Below are 23,766 nucleotides of genomic sequence, written 5' to 3'. Positions count from 1 at the left end.
TAAAACGATGAGATCTAACATCTGGTGATGAAGTGAATACCTTTCTCATAAAATCAAACAAATTACATAACGGAAAGAGGTGATCACATCCATCAAGCCTATGCTTAATACAAAAACCTCACCATTTAATCCTTCTTCTTGAAGATAATGTGTGTTTAAAAACACAAGTCAATGACATATTTCAGTGTTAAACAGTCCAGAAGTTTCTGATAAAATTAATGAACCAAATTACGTCAGCAAATTCTAGCACTCTTTACACTCTGCAGACTTTCCATAAACAAATGACTTTCAGCCAATGCAACATCGACACTTAAGGCTTGCTATCACCTCCTAAACCCGTAGGAAGGAGTAAGGGAGGAAAAGACACGTAAATGACTGGTATGAACACATATACATTCCACCAGCAGGTTCACAGTGCCAGCAGGAAGCAAACAAACCAGGCAGATCCTCCAAACAATAAATACAGTCCTGAAATCGGTTCATAGACTGGCGGGCTGGTTTTCAGTGTTAAGAGTCAGTTATTAACCTTCATGCGGTAAATGTTCCATGGTACGAGTTGGCATTTTTGCAGGAAACTGTCTTCATGGGTCTGAAGATTTCAGCGAGGCCTTTATTGACGTTTCTGAACATGGAAAACTGCCTTTTATTGAGTTAGGCCGTTATGCCCTGTGTAAACTCAGAAATGCCACTCTCACCACTCAAAAATAAACCCTACTACGCAGGAAGCTCAGATGGCATTGCCCAATTAGACACTACAGTGCCTTTAAGAACATGTCACTGGAAAACCTAATGGTATGACTTTAAGTTTCATCAAATCAAATGAAATATGAGCAACAATTAGACAAGTTAGGGCTTCAGTTGTGACAAGAGATGTCGCAGAGGGACCCCTATGGAGGTATGTGGTATTTTAAGTGGGATTGAGAAGGGAAACTCAACACAATGCTTGTGGATGCTTCTAGACAGCAGAACAAGAGGACACAGGATTAAGGTCGCCTAGGGCAATTTCAGCACAGACACCAGGAAGTATTTATTTACCGAGAGGGTAATTAACAACTGGAAAAGGTTACCAGGAAAGATGGTGAGACCAGGGAACTGGCTGGGGCTCATTTATAAACAGCTTGATACTGTGATGGGAGGATGGTGCTGTGGGTTTCCTGGTGACCTTGTGAAATTGGGTAAGAGAAATGAAAACCTGGTAGAGGATCAGTGTTGTATATGTCGGATTAATGTATCTGATCTGCCACAGTCCTATCCACAGCCTCCTTGTTCCTATTCAAGTTTCTTTCAGGTTACAAAATTCCAAGGTCTTCTTTTACAACACTCCTAATTGACATGACCTTGAAACATCCCAAAGCACTTCATAAGTAATCGCAGTCAAGTGTAGTCACTGCGTATTTTGTAGGCAAACACTGCGGCTAATTTGCAGACAGCAAAGTCATACAAACGGCCATGAACTGAATGATCAATTTATTCGGAGGATTCTTGACTGGGACACCGGGAGAAAATTGACGCACATCACCAGCTTTTAGTCAGTCGGATAGAAATGGAAGGACCCAGATTGTGCGTATCCCTTCAGGAGCTTATATTCACCCATCTCTTCCTTCTCCGATGTATAGTCCCCGCTCCCCAGCGCTTTACGAACAGTGAAACTCAATATTTAGGACAGAGACCCATTTATAGAGAGGTCATCTGAGGCTGACATTTGACCTTAGGTCTACTGATCCAACACTGCAGGACGGTCTCTCGGCCCACTTTTGATTGGGTTTCGTTAATGTTTAGGGTAACGTGATAACATGATGGATGGAGCCCATACTTTGGTTTCAGTTGTTTCATCTCAAGCAAATGTTCTAACCTCACAACGCTGTTTCCAACCTGCTGGCTGCTGGCTTGGGTTTCTCTGGTGTAATGCAAACTGCAAACTGTTATTTCCCTGTGGTGCAAATAAACCATATTTATGAAATATAATGTAAAACCTGCACAATTCACAAAGCTTGAACAAAGTGTACAACTATAACAAAGTGGGAGTGAGAACTGCAGGTGTGGATAAGAGCACAGTTCAGTTTTTTTTTCAGTTTCTACCAAATTCGAGGGGAACGGATGAATTTACTACTTAAATGACTGCGTTTTTTTTTGCTGATACACTGTTTGATGGAGATTTAAATTGGTTCAGAAAGCAAACTGACCACATACACTTTAGCATTCAGCCCACATCTGCAGCTGAATCATCTGTACCCACATTCTAGGCGTTAGGCCTGGGTAACATATGATTCCATCGGAATTCAGCAATGATAAGTGGCAGGCTGTTCGAGCAACCACTCGTCTACGTAGCTTATTGCTTCAAACTTTCCAATAAAACAACGACACTACTTGCACAGTTGACGAACAGGTGCACTTTTTAATGTATACATCGTTTTTTTAAAAAAAAAAGCCCAAAAAACACATGTTTTAACTGTCAAACAACAAATGTACTCTCTGTTTCCACTGATTTTTTTAAAATTCCATCCTTAAGGTGGTTTCTCTTCTTGCACCCTCCGCATTCCCCACTCCCCAACCCCCTCAATATTTCCGCCTCTCTCTTTGAAGGATTGTGCCCTTGTCCACAGACCCAATCCCCCATCCAAAGTAGGTCATCGGTACCCAATTCAGGACAATCACAACCTGCATTATTTGTGGATGTATTATACATACATCTATTTCATGTGTAATAATAGTAATAATAGTGCTTGCATTTTGAAATAGCGCCTTATCATGTCGTTGACACATCTCAAAGCACTTCCCAGGATATACTGTCAAGTGGATTGGCTGTGTATTTTGTGGGCGAAACGTACATTTTACCTGGTTATGACATATTCCGATTAAACAGATGCAGAGAGTGCTTTAAGGAACTAAGGCATGTTCGGAGGATCTGGTCAGCAGAGTCCAATTGAGGTTGTCCTTTAAAGTCCCCCAACATACCATATTTAGCATTAGACTATGGTGGAGGGTTGTGCCTTGTACAATTCGGTGTAGATTTGATGCACCATGGTTTAGAAATGTATCCCATTTAGACCTCCAAACACGATACTATCTCGAAGCGTTGTTATCTCGTGTAAGAACCACAGAAAGATTAAGAAACAGACTTTATTTAAAATGTCTGGTCATCCCTGGAGTCTATTCTCAGAAATACAGTTTCAAACTGTTTAGTCAGTTTATGTGTGAATCTGTAATCCAACTTCAAATGTGCCGGATTGGGTTTTAATATAGGGCCACTTCCCTTTCAGCTTCTAGAAAAAACCTTTCTCAATTGCAAAAGCATAAATAAAATATCTTTTATAGGCAATTATAACTAACTTAGCAAAAATGAACTAACCAACTAACTAATTGTTTTAAAAGCGCCAATAACATCAAACCCTAATTAATTCCATTCTTAAGGTGGTTTATCTTCTTTCACTCTCTGCACGCCCCTTCAGTACTTCTGCTCCTCTCTTTCAGTGTTGTGCCTTTGTCATGCGTTATGAGTAATGACTGTAGGCATAATAATAATTTGGTCACTCAATCCACGACTGTTTGTGGGACGCTGCTGTGCGCAATTGGCGGCCGCGTTTTGCCCACAAAGTATAGTCAATTCACTTTACAATATGTTCCGTGAAGCTCTTTGAGACGTCTCGAAGACGTGATGAGGTGCTATATCAAATGCAAGGCTTATTTTTATATTTTTATAGGCAAACTCAACAGCCAGTTTGTGCACAGCGGAGTCCCACAAAGACCCACAATGAGGAAAATCACCAAGTTGTCTGCAGGAAATGTTGGCTGGCACATGCCCCATTCACCATTTTCCACACCAGTTCAATTGGATTCATAAGTGCGCTCACTTCATTTTGTATTCCAGTTTAATACCGGAAATAAAGCATTAATATTAATATTGCTTCCAGCAGGAAAGTGATTAGGTTAGGAGTGGGGAACCTGATTTACATATATTGTCTGGAGCTGAGGCATAGAGCTCTGATGTTTTGCATATTGCCCTGTCAAACTGCCTGCCGCTGCTTTGATGGCGGCTGAGTTTAAATAACATAGGATCCCTTTTTACTCATCTACGTGTGGTCTTAATTCTACACCCAAAAACTGCCCGCAGAGAGTATCGTTTCATTTGCTTCCCGTCTGTCAGCTGCAGAGTGCCAAGGTAATTGGGGGTTAAGGTCATGATCCCAGAAGAAGGTCAGGAGGCCATTCAGACGAGATACCTGGAAAGACTAAGGCTGTCCAAACTCCAGCTGCACAGCAGGTGGTTCTGAATGTGCTTCGCTCTCCATGGACCTCAGTAGCCAAAGCACTTGAAAGATCAAAGGTGCTTAACAGTGCCAATGGTATTGACATCCTTCCCTGTTGCATGTCCAATCGTACAGCCCCGCATTTGCCTTTTTAAGTTTCTTTTTTTTAAAAAAATAATCCCGCTATGGAGCGTGGAGCGTAGTAGTCTATAATAATAATAATAATAATCCTTGCACTTAAGATAGCACTTTACCACGTCGTTGAGAGTCTCAAAGCGCATCACAGAATAATAATAATAATAATCCTTGCATTTGATATAGCGCTTTTCACGTCGGGAGGACGTCCCAAAGCGCTTCACAGAACACACTGTAAAGTGAATTGACTGTTTGTGGGCGAACGCGGCAGCCAATTGCGCACAGCAATATATGATGATATTAATATTAATTCATGTTGTACCTTAAGCCAGCTTTGCTTGGTACATACAGCTAACTTATGCCATCGTTCAGCATCAATGCAATGACATGTCAAGTGTGTCATCTGAATGTGTAATGACCAATCGCAACCCATAGCTGAGTGCAAGGTGTCTACGCTTTCTGCACTTCAAATAAATATCAACAGTCACCTAATCACTGTGTGTCTGTAAAGCAGCATGAGGTAAACATGTCATCCAAAAGCTACAGTAATGTATTACAATGACCTTGTAAATTTCTTGGGAACTTAAATACATCTCTCACCCTGGCTTGTGTGTCTCCTTGATGTGCGTTATCACCAGAAAAGGAGATGCAGTGGCTATAGTGACTGTCTACTGATCCATGTCAATTCAGCTTGTCAGAGGTGGTGGCATTTACAGCACTCCTGTGATTTCTTCTTAGCAAGTGGAAATAAAAAGAAATTCCACAGATGCCCAAGTAACAGTTTGCTGAGAATGAAAAAGAAACTGTTGGGACCTAGAAAACCACATGAGTGAAATGTTGAATGCTTTCCTGCGTAAGTTTCTTTTTTAAAAAAAATTCCACTTGTGATGTTAACTGGAACTCATCTGAAACTTTGTCCCTGGTGAATCATATAGTCAGTGTCTGTCCCACATGGAGAGACAATTTGCTGGCCTCCCACATGTCACAAGCATTTCCTGGCTGTTGGACTGCCATCCCCCATGACAACCCTCGTATAAATGTGCAGAGAGATTTGCTGCAAACACTTTAACGTGGTGTGCTTGCTGCCTTATACATTCGCCCACGAAATACACAGTCAATTCACTTTACAGCATATTCCGTGAAACACTTTGAGATGTCACAAAGATGTGACAGGGCGCTATATCAAATGCAAGGATTATTATTTTTATTTATATAAACAGCAACAATTTTGCACTTGATTCTTCTAGTTATGCAACAGCTGTTCAAGTTAAACATCTGCCTTACATGTACGTTGTCTCAACATTGTGAAAACTTCTTTCTTCCTTCTACCAATGAGAACAAGTTCATGTTTTGTGATGAACACTGAAACACTCTTCAGTTCTAGAATATGTTAGAAATCTACAATCTCTTCGTATCTCAAGCCCCAAGTCTTTGAGCTGTCCTTCTCAGTCTTCTCTGGATCCTCTCCAGTAATATCAATGTCCTTGATGAAGACAAGGGATGTATTTGGTCAGTCAGCTCGTTTTGGTGAGCTTTAAGATCACACGTCCAAAAATTGATCAACTCTTCTAACTCCTTTGAAGGAAAAAGTAAAATACATTGACTGGGTAGCCCTTGTCCACTCATTTCATAGTAACGTTAGCAAGGTCAAACAAATTTCTAAGTCATGTCCAGTTGCGAATGCTTATATGTTGTAATGTAAAATCGTAGCCATGGTGAAACACCATGATTGCTCATTGTGCAACTAACGTCCACTTGTTGTCAAGCTTGTGAAGCCTTCGCGCTTTTCACTCAATGCACTATTCAGAAGAGAAAACTTTGAACGCTGCTAGCACAAAATATTAATCTGGCAACTTGTCCAAGGTAACTCTTTACTCTTGGCCAATTCCTGCCAATGACAACAATGGGTGAGTTTATTATTATCAAGGGTGAATGTCGGAGATACATCATATTTTTAGCAATGGCAAAATACATGTGCCATGGATATCTCAGTTGGTTTATAATTTGGAGCAGGCAGAGAGAAAAAGGGAGTGTAGCAATGTTTTGTGATGAATAAAGCTCTCCTCTTTGTGATCTGCAAGCAAACAAGCAAGCAAAGAAATAAGAACATAAGAATTGCGAGATGAAAGAAGACCAAGGTCCATCCAGTTCGCCTTCCACTATCCCGGCAGTTGCTTGCACATGCCACGTGCCATACTATACTGTATCCCAAAATATTATTTCCTAAAAGAAATCAATCTAATTTGCTCTTGAAAGAATCAACACTTTCTGCTTCCATCATCTCCCTATAGGAAGCCTGTTTGGACAAATGTTTGAACAAATATAAATCCTTATAACCAGCTTTTGCAGTGCATGATTTTATCCGTTATTCTGCATTCACTCTACACTTTCCAGATTATGCAGGCGGTACAGTCATGTTACCTGTTCGTTCATACCCTCAACAACTGGCAATAATATTAATAAGAAAACAAAGTTGAGATCTGCTTTTCCCTGGATTCGATGAACAGTTTATTGGTCAAGGTTGGGCGAAAGTTGCTGTTGATGTTTGTATATGCAAAAGGAAAAAAAACGAATTAAATTAATTAAACCTGGACTTGATTACAGTGGTATTAAATACCTCACAGGAAGATGTATTAATAGTTAAGGTTCAAGGTACACTTTGGTAACGGAGTCAAATCTTAATTGCTCAAACGTAAGCCAAAGTATACCTTGTTAGTCATGACCTCAGCAATTTTTCAATAAAATACCTGTAGACAACTGTGTGTGCTAATGATTACCTTATGCCAATTGAGGGTGGTAGTAGGTCTATAAAGTGACAGGACTAAGTATTCAGAGAACAGGAATAGGAACAGGGGGACCACTCCCCGACTGATCACCAGTGAAGGTCTTTAATCTAATTCATGGGTGTTTGTTCTGTTCGTTAGCAACACAAACGCTGTCCAATTCAGCACAATTCACCACCTTAAACCTGGGTTTGAGGTTCCGCTGTCTGGCCAATCTGCTAGAATTTCACTGAATAATTTACATGTGCCACCAAAGCAGATCTGGGAGCATTTAGTCAAACCCTGATCAGATCAAGTCTGTTTAAGCCAAGCCAAAAAGCTTATCGTAAGAGGAAGGATAATCCGATCATGGACAAATGTGCATTGCCCTTTGAAAAGTGTTTCTTTCTTCACCCAAACAAAAATATTCTAAGACTTACCGTATTCTAATTTATTCCAAGAATGCTGAGAATGAAGCAATGCCCTTCGGTTATGCAAAGTACTCATCAATAGGAACATTCAGAATATGCCGTGCAGATGTTCTATCGAAGAATAAATGTACTTAACTTAAAAACTTGAAGAAGGCTAAGGTCAGTGATTACCAATATATATAATAAAAACAATAATAATCCTTGCATTTGATGTAGTGCCTTATCACGTCTTTGAGACGTCTCAAACCGCTTCACAGAATATACGATAAAGCGAAGTCACTGCATACTTTTAGAATGTTTGCAATCATTTATCTTTCTCCAAATATAAATTTAAGGTTTATTTTAATCTGGGACATTAGTTATCTTTACTGACCCAACGACTTGTTGAATCTCTTCTATTGGTTCCACCATATTAAAAGCAATAGTAATAATCATTCTCAGAGTTTGATGTAGCGCTTTATCACACCTTCGAGACATCTCAAAGCATTTCACAGTATATACTGTGAGCATCCTGGTATCTTTACTCAGACGTGTTGCAAAACTCCTGACAGTTATCCTCCACTTCCACTTAAGAATTTGAAATTGCATTTTGCTACTGCTCTACGCATCTCAAAGAGTAGTACGACAATTAATGTTAAATGGAGCGACAGTTTTTGCAGCAAAGGCATCAGCCGTTCTGCACACAGGAGGGTCACACCAACAGCCGCGAAGGCTGACGGCTATTTGGAGACGAACATCCATTTGACAGACAAACAGATGGGACCTTGGTTTAACATCTCATCTAAAGGACGACATTTCCAACCAACAAGCACTCCTCCCAACACCGGGTGAAGCAAACTTATCTCGGAGCTCAAGTCCCAATGTGGAGCTTGCACTTGATAAAGCGTCTTAGCACACTGTCGAAACATCTCAATGAGTTTCACTGAGACAGGATACACTGTAAGGTGTGTGTATTTATATTCTTTTCAACCACAGGCAAGAGCAATACCAACTAAGCCGACACGATGGCTCATCTGAGAAATGGATTGTTGTTCCGTCAAGTAGACTGATATATTTTCATCTATAATTTTCTTTACATTTAAATGCTATGCTTACCCAGCAGCAAGTAAGAACCTGGTTGTTAGTCGATTGGCGAATCGCTTTTCCGAGGGTAATAATCCCTTCAAAGAAATAAATGAATCGAAAAAATGCTAATAATTCGGTCGCTCAATTCACGACTGTTTGTGGGACACTGTCGTGCGCAATTGGCTGCCGGGTTTCACCCACAAAATATACAGTCACTCCACTTCACAGTATGTTCTGCGAAGCGCTTTGGGATGCCTCAGTGACGTGATAAGACGCGATATCCAATGCAAAGATTATTATTATTTTATTATTTAAGCCATCCGCTTGGACTGAGTTCAAACCTCACTGCTGTGCCTGTCAGGCGGAGATAATAGATGCAGAACGATATTAAGATCCCATACTCCTTGCTATCAGTGACAAAAACTTGTCTTAAAAAAATGCAACCCGCCAGCTGATGGCTTTGTTATCCTTCGACAATCGTTCTAAGAAACCCAATTAAGCAAAGATTACGTTTTGTATATTTTTCTCTTCCTTTTATATGCATCTTTTTGTCCTGTTGTAGTAGCTATTGTCCGTGATGCGCCCTTAGGGTTATGAGGAAGTCTGATCGTTTGTTCCTAAACACTGATAAAACTTTGCTGAATTTCGGAAGCGCTTTTAAGAAAGTACCGTTCTTATATAAGGTGGAAATTTTTCCGTTCGGGAATGTTATGCTCGCAAGAGAATGTTGTGTGTTTTGCTACTGGGACTTTGCCGATGAGGGAGAAAACTGAAATAAACTGCGGAGGAGAAAACAACCGCGACAACAACTTGCATTTATATAGTGTCCCTCATGCAGGAGAGCGTCCCAGAGCTACTGACATGGAGCACAATGCCAAGCCGGGTGGGGGGGGGGGGGTGACTGTAGGTACGGTCGAACTGTAGGTATGGAAGGTCTTCAGGCGGGACCTGACGATGGGGAAGGAAAGGGGGCAAGGCGGAGGGATAGAGGAAGAAATGGAAACGCTGGCATGCAGAAGGATATCTGACGCTTTGTTTTTGTAATAAGTCTCGAGAGAAAACACGACAGACAGAACGAAAGAGGTTTAAAACGGGAAAGAAAATTAAAGATAATCGAGTGTTTAATAACCCACCTACAGCTTTGTGAAATAAAATCTAAAATGTTCTTGGGAAACATCACTTACGAATCGGGCGTGAGCATCACAGAGCTTGCAGTGTTGTTGGCCGAGGCACCAGTCAACGGTTGTGGGTTTAAGCCCCAGATCGGGACCTTGTGCTCGTAGTCCAAACTGACATAGTCCAAACTGACATTCCAATGCAATAGCGTCGGAGCTGATGTTCTTTGGATAAGAGGTTATATCAAGGTCCTGGCTGCCTGTTTAGATGGATGTTAACCATCCCATGGCACTACTTGAAGTGAGAAAGGAGTTTCTGCTGGTGTCCCAGCCAATAATTCCCCCCCACCCCCCGATAAAATTGCTCGTTCAATTCATGGCTGTTTGTTGGGCATTAGCTGCAGCCAGCCTTCGCCTACAAATACGCAGTCACTACACATTATAGTATATCTTATGAAGCGCTTTGAGATGTTTCGACCAAGGATTAAGGCACTATTGTCAAATGCAAGCCATTATTATAATGCGATGAGCAAAGGCATATTGAAACGCTGAGCTGCTTCTTTGAAAGCGTACGCTAATGGAGGAGTACTGCCATAGCGTTTACCCACATTTGAACCCTGAAGTGTCCATTGCAGTGTGTGACCCTTTTTAGTGCTAATGGGATTAGGGGTGGCTCAGGAACACTGACCTTTGCAATGCCTCTCTGCCTAACATCTGTACCATGGAGCGGAACTGAAAGTGATCTATGATGCTGGAATATAATGTCCAAATTGAATTGACCCGGGGGAGCTATTACAGGCCAGTTGAGCAGCGGTTTGCATTCATTTCTGGTTCATGGATTGAATACCGGTTACCAACCTCCATGAAAAGTCTGAATATCTAACGCTAACCTGCTTGAACAAGATTCTAAAGCAATTTAAAAAATATTATCCTTAATTACCTCCATTTCTTTACTTTTCGCCCACAGTCAATTCACTTTACAGTGTATTCTGTGAAGCGCTTTGAGACGTCTCGAAGACGTGATAAGGCGCTATATCAAATACAAGGATTATTATTATTATTTTATTATTATTTTTATTTGTATTTTTATTATTATTATTGCTATTATGGATACATTTCTTTTAAAAAATGTAATGTCGAAAGAAATAGATTAGATACCAATCCTCATCCTTTTAAAAAAAATCTATTGAAAATGAAATAAAGTACTATATAAAATTAAAATTTTAAAATAAACTGAAAAATAAAATATTTATGAAAGTATTTCCTAATAAATACTTTTATACATTTCTTTCCTAATTTTACATATTTTTCTCTCTGTAAACTTGAATCTAATAATAATCCTTAATAATAATAATAATAACAACAATAATAATAATAATATCCTTATATTTTCAAAGTCCTTTATTTCCAGGATGGTCCCGAACTGAATCACCTCACACCAGTGAATTGATCTAATAATAATAATAATAATCCTTGCATTTGATATAGCACCTTTTCACCTCTTCAAGATGTCTTAAAGAGCTTCACAGAATATACTGTAAAGAGGATTGACAGCATATTTTGTGGGAAGAACGCAGCAACCAATCACACACAAAAGGTGTCCCACAAAAGGTTGTAGGTTGAGTGACCAAATTATTATTATTATTTTGGGGGGAAAAAACGCAAAAACACAGCCCCTGCCTCTCTGACTTAACACAACATCAATGTGGAGAACCGTGCAGATGCCTCCAACCATGCCCTCTGCCACCTTTTTCCATGAGTGGCAATGGAAGGTGGCATCTCTACCATTGTGCTACTCAAATGGGGGAAGGCCTCCTGTGTGATCAATTTTGCAGCGTGGCACAATAACATTGGATAGATATAGTATTGCAGCAAAACCTTAGAATTCAGGTTTCATTTTCATAAAGTGAATTAAATAAGCACACACAAAAACAATACATTTGCACAGTTTGCTTTTATTTTGAGTTTCCTTCCTTGTACAGAAGCTGTTTTCCTTTTGATAGTGTTCGTTCCACACATTGCTCAGTTCGCTTTACACTCATTTATCCTGCATAGGTTCAGAAATTGGGACTAAAATTAGTGCCAGATCCAATATATATATACATATATAAATTATCTTTGTCGTTGTGCTTGATCCAACCAAATTGCATGTAGTATATTCTGCAATTGGGGATGGCTAAATATTATCTCTTTGTGTTCATAGAAATTGCTCAAAGGCATTACCAGGAACAGGAAACCTCTATCACAAATATGTCATCTGTTGGCAACAGCAAACCTTCCACAGAAAAGTGTGGTTTGAGAGAAAAAAAAGTATTTTATCGGTGCAACACGCATGGGCTTATTGCATATCTAGCTTAAAGGCAACCATAGGCTAGGCCCAGCGATTGACACTGAAAGAGCATAGACACGCCCATACTGTAACAGCTGTGTCTTGTGGCTCAGGACAGAATCCAGAGCTCCCAAAGCATCGATCACTTGAGTCGAATTCCATTCTATCGGGTTGGTTTCTCTTTCAGCTTTGTTTATCAGGGATTCCTTGACAGTGCGCGGTTCCACAAGGTGCCAGGGTTTGCTCTTAACAGTGGCCCAAATGTGGTGCTTGAAGATAATTGATCACCAAAGGTTCCTCCAGAATAACGGGGTTTTATTACTTGTTTTCTTGGCGATCTTGTTGGCATTATTGCAGCTCATGCTTTAATCTGCCCTCGGATGAACAATATTCTGCCTCACTCTGTCCCGTTAACGTCAAGTGGCTGAAATTGCCTTTCACAGACTTGCAAAGTTCTTGATACGCTCCCATGGGACATTGATTGAGGATGGATGAAGAGGAATATTTGACAGTGCACTATAAATGTACATTTATATAGCGCCTTTAACGTCAGGAGGACATCCCAAGACACTTAGAATCCTGGGTTGGCAGCCGAACAGATGATAATGCCACAGAATAGACCAAAAAACACAAACCAGAATAACGTTAGTAGAAATGAGTCACTATCCCTAATCTCGGTATCAGGTGCACGATGTGTCCAGCGGCATAGAACTACAGCCCAGTGCAATGGTTTCTTTATCTAAACTATATGTTTTCCCAATTTTAACATTTCAAATACTGCCCTGACTCAGATCGGCGCCTTGGGACGTTCTCCCAATGTGAAAGGCGCTATACAAATGTAATTTTGTATTGTACTGTATCAGCCTACTCAGCCGGTACTGGGAATTGAACCTGTAACCTCTGGTGGTGAGTTACTCCCATGTGTTCAGTCACAAGCTTCATCCGTGCATGCATACACCTTGGAAAGCTTTCAATATGAATGCCGCAGTGGACTGATTGTAATACGCGATTGTAATATGATTGTAATGAACTTGTAGCACCATAGATTGTCTGACGGTTGGGAAATTTCAAGAAAATATATATTTTTTAGTTTATTGCCGTTCATTACAAGAATGTATTATTGCTACCAATATACCAGAATTGGAACATGTTATGGTGTAAGGTAGACCTGGTTGTGTTTCCAAAGCAGTAACACATGACGAGCCTTCGATGACTTCATAAACTATTTAAAAAAAAAATCACTGGTTCGTGAATGTCGTTGAGATGTGATTCTGACTGGAAATAACACCCGTACACGTTACTGTTACACAGCGGTACTTAGTGTGATCTGAAGACCCAGCGTTAAGAAGCTATTTCTAAGAAAATGTGTGCTGTAAACGAAAAAATAGAGTAGTTGGCTGGTCCATTGTGCTACCTAATAGCACTCAAGCACCGTTGCATTTACACAGCCCAAGAGCCAGTTCAAACTGCTCCCAAAACCACCTCTTCCAGGTGGGCTGAAAAGTTGTTGGGCTCCAGTCTAATTGGCATTGGCCCAATCCCATTTGTTCTGCACGTTTCGCTGCCAAAATACACAAGTGAAAAACACCCAGTGCCTCTGAGGAGCAAGTGGATTTTCCAAAAAAAGTGAAATTGCCCTTAACAGGAGTTTCCATTTTCACCCTTAGCTCCGGGGGCAAAACATTGACCCGCCCAGTAGTAACCATCCAAAATAATAGTTATAATTGACTTCTGGCGCTGCATCAAATGCAAGGATTATTATTATTATTATTATCATCTGCATTCAATAGATGGGATTTCAGCTACAGTTAAAACTATTTTTGCAGAGCTTTGCTAAATGAGCACAATTTTAGGACACTCACGTAACGACTCATGGCGTCAGTTTCAAAGCAATGTACAAAACTACACCGAATCCCTTTTTCAGCCGTGTCTTTGGGAGAGCGATCACTTGAAGGACACGGCAGGACGAAAAAAGTTCCCCAAACCCTTGCAGCAAACGTCGTTAAACTCCAATATCGAAACGTGATGTTGGAGTCGAACGAAGGCTGATCTTTAAAGGGAGGAAGACACATATGTACTTGTGATTGCTGGTGCTTTCTGTGATGCACAGTCAAACTTTGCCACCTAGAGGTTGAAATGTACGTAATGTAGGTTGCAAAAAGTGGAGGAAAGTCCCTATTATTGGGGACTGTCCCAGTTTTTAGGTTCCTGGCCATCTTTATGTCCTTCACAAGAATACTCACAAGAAATCGGAACTTAGCTATTTTGGTGGTTCCCATTCAGAGATAGAGAAGTGACGAGAACATGTGTGCGCTTGAACCTATTCCCTTGAAGTTATTTATAGGAAACTAGAAAGAAACAAATTAATTTATGTACCCATTGTTATATATATATATATTTATATATGTGTGTGCGTGTGTGTAATAATCCTTGCATTTGATATAGTAGCTGATCACGTCTTCGAGACGTCTCAAAGCCCTTCACGGAATACACTGTAAAGTGTGTACACTGTGGGCGAAACGTGGCAGCCAATTGCGCACAGCAGTGTCCCACACAAACCTTGTTATAAAGCGAGACACCAAGACATCAAGAGCCACTTAGACATTTTTTTTCGCTGCTGAAATAATGTTGCTCTAGAGTAGTAGGATGTGGGCTTTGGCCTACAAGTCTCCACACGGCAAATTTGTTTCAGCCTTAGCATATGTGGCAAGAGGCAAACAGGGGGAGGAAGCTATACTGTGTAAGCCCAAGGATTCATTGCCTACCTCCTTATCTTAATCCCAGATCACTATCTGCAGAAACAAAGTGCACAACCTATTATATAAAATATTGATCCTCTTTTTACTCATTTAGTTCCAACTCGTAAAAATACACAGAGAGCGTTTTTATGACTTTTCTATTGTTCGGTGCATTTATTGGTCGCAATGTCGTTTAGAGATGACTAGATGGATGGCTATTATGTGAGCTTATTGCCTAATGTGATTTATGAGTGATCATGCGACGACCGCACTTCCATTGCCAACTTTTGGAATGACAGCTCGAATCATATCACAAAGCGTGAAAAGATTTACGTCTTGTGCTCTGGAGTTCCAGGACGGATGTCCTTGTTTATTCAGTAATGAGCATTGGCATCAGAGATGTTTGTGAAAGAGCACAGTAACAATTCAATTTCCCACCCCCCCACCCCCACTCACCCACAACCACTGAAAGATATATGACACGATTACACTCCTGTCCTAATAAAATATGTGTTCCAGGAGCAGTTATGAAATTGACCTTTGTAAAATTAGCATTACTCTGTGGTGCTATGTCAGAGTGTAGTGTCGAGATACAAGACTGTGTCAATCACTCCTTCTCGTTCAGCTGATTCCCAATGTCAGCCACGTGATGATTGCGAATGTCCCACAGAGAGGTCAGGAAAATCCAAGAGAGACTTCACCAAACTGCTCTTGAGAAGCAGTGTGCTGTGAGAGTCTTTGTAGGAAAGAGGAAATATCTTGTCTCCATTTCTGATCGTTATATGTCGATGATACTGGGGAGTGTTTTTGTAATAGGTGAAGAGAGGAGCTTTGACTCCCACAGGGTAGACAGACAGGACTTGGTTGAACACCTCATCCAAATGATGGCATATCCTGCATTGCAGTGTTCCCAATGTTCTGCACAGAGTGTCAGCCAAATCCCAATGAACCAACCCGACAGCTATTATAGCCCACAAAATGTGTAACCTGTGAAGCAATTTGCGATGTCTCAACGTCGTCTCAAGGCACTATATCAAATGCAAGGATAATTATTATTATTTTTATGAGGTAATGCTATAGCTGATCTGGATGTGTTTAATTCCGACGCCGAGTGCCTAAGAGTGTTTCATTCTTTGGCATTGACATCTTACCCTTGGCTGAATACAAAAGCCAGGCGAGCAAAACCGAAACGTCAAGGTTGCGAGGCGGTTGAAGGGGTTAAGAGAAGTTGCTTTTTACACGAAACCCTGAATAGGTTCCAAGCCTCAGCTGCCTGTGGCCAGGTGAACCGTACAGGAGGGGCAACCCTTCACAAGATCTCCGGGGGACAATGCTTTACTTACATTGCCGGGGTTCGCTTTCAAGAAAAATTGTAAAGTTAATCTGTGGAAGCAATCTCATATGAGCTGCCCTATTCAGATACTACATAAAGCAGAGTACCTGAGACAGTGGCTAACACAACAGACCAGGCCTCTTTAGCACCTGTATGTAAATTACTATGTGGAAGAATCTCCAGCACACTTGCACAAACAATAGCAAGCCAAAACCATCCAGTAATCTTTGTGGTATTCAAGAGGCAGGATTTGTAGATCAAACATATTACATTCCTCTGTGTGTTGTGATTTATTATCATCGCATACCTTCTCAGATTTAGGCCTGGGAAACATTTAAGTGCCAACAGATAGCAGATTGCACCGTGAAATCCAATAATGGTTTAACACTTAGCTTCCCTTGTGTTTGCAAACTTTCTGAGAGCTACCGCAGTGGGCCCGTTCTCACCACTCGCAGGGAATAATTGTCTTGCTTTTTTTTCCTCCGGTGACGCTGCGGTGGATGTGTGCTGTGCGGGTGCCCGGATATGCTGTCTGGCTCGGGGAGTGATGAGACACGGTGTCACTACCGGTGCTCCCTTCCGCCTACCCCCCCCCCTTACATGCTTGCACGCGTGCTGAGTGTCCCGTCTTGCCAAGTGGGATATGACGAGCAGAAACCAAGCCTGGGTTTGAAAGCAATCCCAACTATTTGGGAACTCGTTTCAAAGAGCCGGCACAGGCACAAGGGGCAGAATGGCCTCCTTCTGTGCTGTAATATTCTGTGATTCTATGTCCTCACCGACAATCCCCCAAGTAAGATTGGTCACACACTACGTGGCTGTTTGTGGGACGTTGCCGTGCACAACCGACTGCTGCATTGTGCCCATAAACTACACAGTCAACCCACTTTACTGTGAGATGTTTCAAGATTCTATGATTTGATGATTCAACGATGAAAGATTGTAACGTAGGAAACAAGATACTGAGATTGTAAGATACTAAGATCCTCCACTGCCCTCGATCCCTTCCACTTGTCTGATCCTGAGTGAGATCAAGAGTCGCTTGAGAATGATCTAACACTTCCTGATGATCTTCCTGCTTTGCAAGTTGCTTGATGGAGCCCAAGTGACAGAGCTCACCTCATTCTTACGAGGTTCACTCTTGCCTCTGGGTTAGAAGGTTGTTCGTTAAAGCCCCACTACATACTCCTGTTCTAAGGTAGACTAAAACAGTGTGGTGCACTGCATCGGAGAAACAGTTGCAAGTTTACCAGTCAACCATTCTCCTGGTGAATTGAGCTGAATTGAATTGAATTCCGGTCATTCAATTATTGGCTGTTTGTGGGACCTTACTGGGGGCAAATGCCATCTGCGTTTCCTTACAACAACAAACTTACTACACTTATAACAAATGCTAATAATTTGGTCACTCAATCCACGACCGTTTGTGGGACACTGCTAGCCGCTATCGACTGCCGCGTTTCCCCCACGAAATATACAGTCACTACACTTTACGGTATATATTCTGTGAAGTGTTTTGAGACGCCTTGAAGACAACAACAACAAAATTACATTTGTAAAGCGACTTTCATGTCGGGAGGACGTCCCAAGACGAGATAAGGCGCCGAATAATAATAAGAATCAAATGCAAGGATTATTATCGTTATACTTGATGGTAAGTATAGCGCTGTGAAGTGCTTGGATGTCGAACGGCACTTATTGAAATACAAGTTTCTTTTGTTTCGGCAAACCGTTTGGTCAAACAGAATGTATTGAGATACCTGACCCTTATGGTCGTCTCTTGCTTGCAGTCACTACTCTACACTTGCTCTACTGCACTTATTTGAAGTCTGATTTTTATTTATCATTAACAATGAACAATCTTGTAACCATGGCTGGGAAATTCCACTTGCCAGGCAGCGAAGAACAATTCCTTCCCATTTTGGATCATGAAAAGCAAAACAATTTGCCTGCAGTGTGTTTCGTTTGTTCCTCTATCTCCAATCTCGTATTGCTTTTCACTCTGCTACCTTGATTCAATTTGTGACCTGTTGCGGCTCTAATCCTATCTGACTGACTAACTCCTCTATATGCCCAGAGTACGTTTTATTGCTTTTCAATATCCACTTTGTCTGGTTAAAGTTTAAGTGCTGGTTTTCAGGGAGTAAAATATTAATTGAGGTGAGTTAAAGAGAAGCTTTCCTCTGACATGGGCGGGTTGGAGGAACATGTGGAATAATCACAAAAATTGGGAATAAAATGAGTAAATGTTCGAGAAAGTGTTTTAACAAGAGTTTAGGGAATCAAATTGGTAATAAGGTAATACAAAAATGGGTTATATTAATCCTCTTAAAAGGAGTTTAAGTAGTATTTCAGCAGATACAGCCATGGGGAGTGGCTCCGAGAAAGATTTGTTTTAGTGAAAGTGGATTAAACATTGCTGATCAGGGTGGTGTTTGATACAGCAGCTTACCATGTCGTTGAGAGGTGTGTTTTGTGGGCGAAACGATGCAGCCAATTGCGCACAGCGATGTCCCACAAACAGTTATAGATTGAGTAAACAAATGTATATAAAAAAATTGGGGGGATTATTACCCCCGGAAAGCGATCCGTCAATCGACCAGACAACCGATTACTGCGAGGTAAACAGATTTGAAATCTCCCCCCTTTCCGCCCTGCGCTTATCTTATTATCATTTGAAAAAAAAATGATAAGGATTTCTAAACTGCAATACACGGTGATTTGCAAACTGTAACACAAAACACGGTTCTTAGCGAAATGTGCACGAGGAAGCCCGTAGGCGCTATACAAATGTAATCTTGTTGTTGTTGTTGTTGTCGTAGCAGTACAGCAACTTCTGATGCCTTCGTCAGGATTGCTGGTTTGCTGCTCTCCACAAGGTGGTGGGGTTCTGCTTTGAAACGCTGGAGGTGCTCAATCTCCTTTCAGATACATCCAGGCAAAAGATCTTGTTTGCATTTGCACCATTTTTGCGCTCGATGCAAATGCATTGAAATATCCTCCAGATGTGAAGACCGTTTGATGTGGGTGCTGTAAAGATGGCACGTGCTATAATATTCTATAATAACCGCCGCGGCATTCTGCACCGTACTCATTCACAATGAAAGTGCAAGATTAATAATAATCAATGAAACACAAGCTTTGGCTCACTGTCCAAAAATAGTACCTTAAACCGTGACTCCCTCGTTCAAGGTTTTCTTTCATTTTTACCCATCCACTGTCTAGCAAACACCACACTGAGCCAGACCGCAGCACATAAAAATAATAATCCTTGCATTTGATATGGCATCTTACGTTTCAAAGTGGTTCACGGAATACATGGCAAAGTGTGGTGACTGTGTATTTTGTGGGAGAAACGCGGCAGCCAATTGCGCGCAACAGCGTCCCACAAACGGCCGTGGATGGAGTGACCAATTGAATGACATCCAATGCGGGGACGTTCCCTGCAGATCTCTCTCCCTACATAATACAGATCGCAGGGCGATGGAAACCATCCGAGGTTCACGTGTGACCTTTGACGTTAAGCATCAGCAAGTTTTGCTATCGCAGCTCAACCCAATTGTGTCCTCTCACCTAATGAGTGTACATCTTCAACGATAGTTACCGCATAGCAATCAGCAGGTGGCAGCCTTGAATACAGTATCTTACTGTGTAGTGAGTGGTAGATGAGCTCCATCTACTGATCAGCTTAATAACTTGCATCGTTTTGAACCTTCAAAGCGGACTTCAATTGGTCTTATTATTCATAATAATCCCTGCATTTGATACAGCGCCTTATTACGTCGAAACTCTCAGAGTTTCCCGTAAAGTCTAGTGACTCGATTTCTAGGCAATTGCAGCAATGTCCCACAAACAGCCACGAAGTGAGTGAACGATTTTATCTGGGGATTGTCGGTCAGGACGTCAGGGGAAACTCCCTTCTCTTTTCAGATAACGCCACGGGATCTTTAGCGTCCACCCGAACAGCCCGTCAGGACCAGAGTTTAGTGTCTAATCCGAAAGACGTCACTTCTGATAATGCAGCAACGTCAACAAATGACATTTGCACAGCGCCTTTCAAGTCAGGAGGACATCCCAAGGTGCTGGACAGTCACGGATCCGTACCTGAGCTGGTGATTGGGATCAGGAGGGGTGGAGGGCGGGGAAGGTAGGGGTAGGAGGGTGACCAAAGGCACTGGTCGAAGAGGAGGATCTTGAGATCGGGTCTTGAAGGAGGCATGGGAAGGGGCGAGGCAGAGGGATTGTGTGATGGGACTCCCAGAGGGTGGGGGGCAGAGAGGCTGAAGTCCTGCCCACCAACGGTGGGCCGGGCAAAGCGGGGCACGTGAAGCAGGCAGGAGCCCGCTGAGCGGAGGCAGCGTGCAGGTTGGTTGGTGGGTTAGGAGGTCACAGAGGTAGGGAGGAGCAAGTGTCAGCCTACGCCATGAGCTCAAAGTGCTTGAACCCACAGCCTTGTGACTCACGGACGGCTGAGCTAGGCTGACACCTGATGGTTAGTAAGATCCGTTTCAAGTTCGCACGCAAACAGTAGACATTGTCGGTCCCCCGAGAGTACGTTCCCGCTAGCAAACATGTCAAATAAAAACTCAAACTTGCAAAGTGACGCAAAACTGACTCCAATCAAACATCGTGATGTGCGAAATGAATTCACTATTACACAGTGATCCACAGCTCTCTTCACAAATCAAACAAATACAAAACACGCAGCGGTAGTTGCGCTGTTTAGCATTTTTGTTGTTACGCCCACCAGTGGGTTTAAATACCCATTTAAAGGTCACCCTAAAGCACGCATCCTGTTTTCACAGGTACAAGCAAATGCGCTTTCCACAAACATCTGATATGCTGTGGTTTCGTTCTCTGTTTGTAAAAGATGTAACTCAAAATCCGCAAGAATAATTTAAAGAGAAACGTGGAGTTTGATAATCAATGAAAGAAAACACCTCTGAAACTCTCTGCCCCCAATCACCTGGCAATTTTACAAACAAATCTTTACTCTGTGAAGTTCCCCAAAGTTTCTCTGCTTATTTGTTTAAAAACAAATGAATCCAGTTTGCACATGTAAATATTTAGAGAGTGCTATATGACGCGTTCTCGTTCCACGTAATTGTAGGAACTCGCAGTAAAGCGCGAGAATCAAAGGTTTTCCACCCTCCAAAGCTTGTGATAAATTTTATGCACCGAAGTAAAAATGTAACAGGTTTACATTATTTTAGGTTATTCAGACATCTCTGTCAAGCAATGCATTGATCTTTGGTGCTGTTATTTTAGCCTGTCCAGGTTATATATCGACCCTTAAGCCTGTTCAGGTGGACACTAAAGATCCCCTGACATTTATGGAAAAGAGAAGGGAGTTTCTCTCTCTCCCGGTGTCCTGGCCAACAATCCCCCAAATAAAATTGGCCGCTCACTCCATGGCTGTTTGTGGGACACTTCCGTGGGCAAACTGGCTGCTGCGTTTCGCCCATAAAATACACAGTCAATCCACTTTACAGTACATCCTGTGGAGTGCTTTGAGACGTCTCGACAATGTGCTAAGGAAATCATACGAGCTACTTTTCCACTGGTGTCAATGGATTAACACTGTGCAATCCGTTCAAGAGTTGGCAGCAGAACCGGGTTTTATGTGAAATCGCAAGTCGGAATGTCGTTCGGGTGTAAACTTGTGCTCACGTGCCTCTGAGCCAGAGACCCAGAAGGCGCGAGTTTGCCGATGGAAACACGCCGGCGCGAGGAATAACGGGGAGAAATTAACTTCGAAAAAAAGAGAGTTGCCGTCACCGCGATCAAAGACGAGCCGAAACCTCAACAAGGAGCACCGCAAGAAACATTTCAGAAATTTCACGTCAGCTTTGCCCCTTTTAACATGAGCTCCACAACAACAACAACCACCACCACCACCACCACCACAACAAATGACATGCGTATAGCGCCTTTCGCGTCGGGATGACGTCCCAAGGCGCTGACGTGCGCCCTGGGATCCCTCTGCCTCGCCCCCTCCCTTCCTACTTTCAACCCCTGCCTTAAGACTTATCCTTTCAATTGCGCTTTCAGCCGCCCTCCCCCCACGCCCTCCGCCGCCCCCACACGAGAGTAGGGCTCTCGGAGACTTCCTCCTCCCGACGTAAAGCACATTCATTATTAGGGCTATATTTGAACTGTTGTTCGACTACGATCTGATTCGGGGGAATTTGACATTTCTTGGTACTCGTCTTTGTTTTGACACCAGCGCTGCGGGTAAGCCATTATGACAGGCGTGAACCCCCCTCTCCCTCCCCCCACCCTCCCACCCCCACCCCCTCCCACCCCGCAGCCCCCACGCCTCCACCACCACCTTATCAGAACGAACACATTGTTCAGTTCTCATGTATCAGAACATCTGTGCACATCTGCGCCTCTGACCACACTACCTGTCTCACACACGCACACGCACACACGCGCACACACACACGTACACACACGCGCACACACACACACATCCGAGGTGTTGCAGCCGTTACCAGTGACCAGAACAAAGGGACAGTCAGTTATTTCTTCACCCGAGCGACTCGACCACATTTCCCAATTTTGTTTTGAACAGCACACAATACCTCTGATTTCTTTCGCAGCGGGGGGATCACTTTGAAATCTTTCCTCCTTTCGTGCCGCGAGACGACTCTTCCGCGCTCTCTCTCTCTCTTTTCTCGCTCTCTCTCTCTCTTCCCCCACCGATTCTCACCACCGACGGCCGTGACGCGGAAACGTTTGGGGCAGGCGCGTCCGAAACGCGACATTGCTTTTCACCTCGAGGTCTTTGCTGCGAGAAGCTGAGTCGAGGGTCTCGCTCGCTCGCTCGCGCCGGAATCCCAACCGATCGAATTTCGACTCGTAAAGCTTCACTCGAGTCGAAAGCTTTAAAACGCCAACGTGTGATTGTTTACTGTTTTTTTTTTCCGCCCTGGATTCTGATTTGCAGTTTGTCAGGGACCGGAAGAGGTGGGTTTCCTTTCACGCCTCTTGGCAGTTTTGTGTCAAAACATTGATCTCCCTCTCTCTCGACAGCGCTGCGCGGGGTTTGGGCAGTTCATGGCGAATGTAAATCGAACCGTATTTAACTGCACTGAAACAGCAACGCTCGCGCGCCCGAGTACGCGTTGTGGAGTCCTGTAGCTCAGTGGTTAGAGCACTCGCTTTCCAAGCGAGAGACCTGAGTTCAATTCCAGGCAGAGGGCGAAACCTTGGGCAAGTTTCCTTACTCCACACAGAGCCTAATAATAATCCCTCCAAAACCAAAGACAATAATAAATTGGTCATTTTCAATCCACGACTGTTTGTGGGACATTGCTGTGCGCAATTGGCTGCCGCGTTCGCCCACAAATATACAGTCAATTCACTTTACAGTGTGTTCTGTGTAAGCGCTTTGGGACGTCCTCCCGACCTGAAAAGCGCTATATCAAATGCAAGGATTATTATTATTATTATTACGCGGAGAGAGGAAATAAGATACAGACAGTCTCAGACTTTATTGACACGAGGGATACTAAATGCAAATTCAGTCGCGTCTCAGCTTCGACAAAGAGTCTTTTTTTTAAAACTTTATCCACACATTCATATATATATATATATATATATATA

At 42.5% G+C, this 23,766-nt stretch overlaps 1 protein-coding gene across 1 annotated transcript in view; it reads right to left on the bottom strand.

Annotated features, from left to right (window-relative positions):
• The window catches only part of LOC103182468 (G1/S-specific cyclin-D2), a 74,941-nt gene extending 51,858 nt beyond the window's left edge, over window positions 1-23,083 (bottom strand). The window contains exon 1 of the mRNA XM_042342184.1: window positions 22,743-23,083. Coding sequence (XP_042198118.1) covers window positions 22,743-22,925 — 183 coding nt within the window. The 5' untranslated portion in view covers window positions 22,926-23,083. The remainder of the gene's footprint in view (window positions 1-22,742) is intronic.
• Window positions 23,084-23,766: the final 683 nt, after the last annotated feature.

The sequence above is a fragment of the Callorhinchus milii genome, unplaced genomic scaffold, assembly GCF_018977255.1.
Source record: "Callorhinchus milii isolate IMCB2004 unplaced genomic scaffold, IMCB_Cmil_1.0 Scaffold19, whole genome shotgun sequence".
Taxonomy (NCBI): domain Eukaryota; kingdom Metazoa; phylum Chordata; class Chondrichthyes; order Chimaeriformes; family Callorhinchidae; genus Callorhinchus; species Callorhinchus milii.
This window is presented reverse-complemented; position numbering and strand designations above follow the sequence as displayed.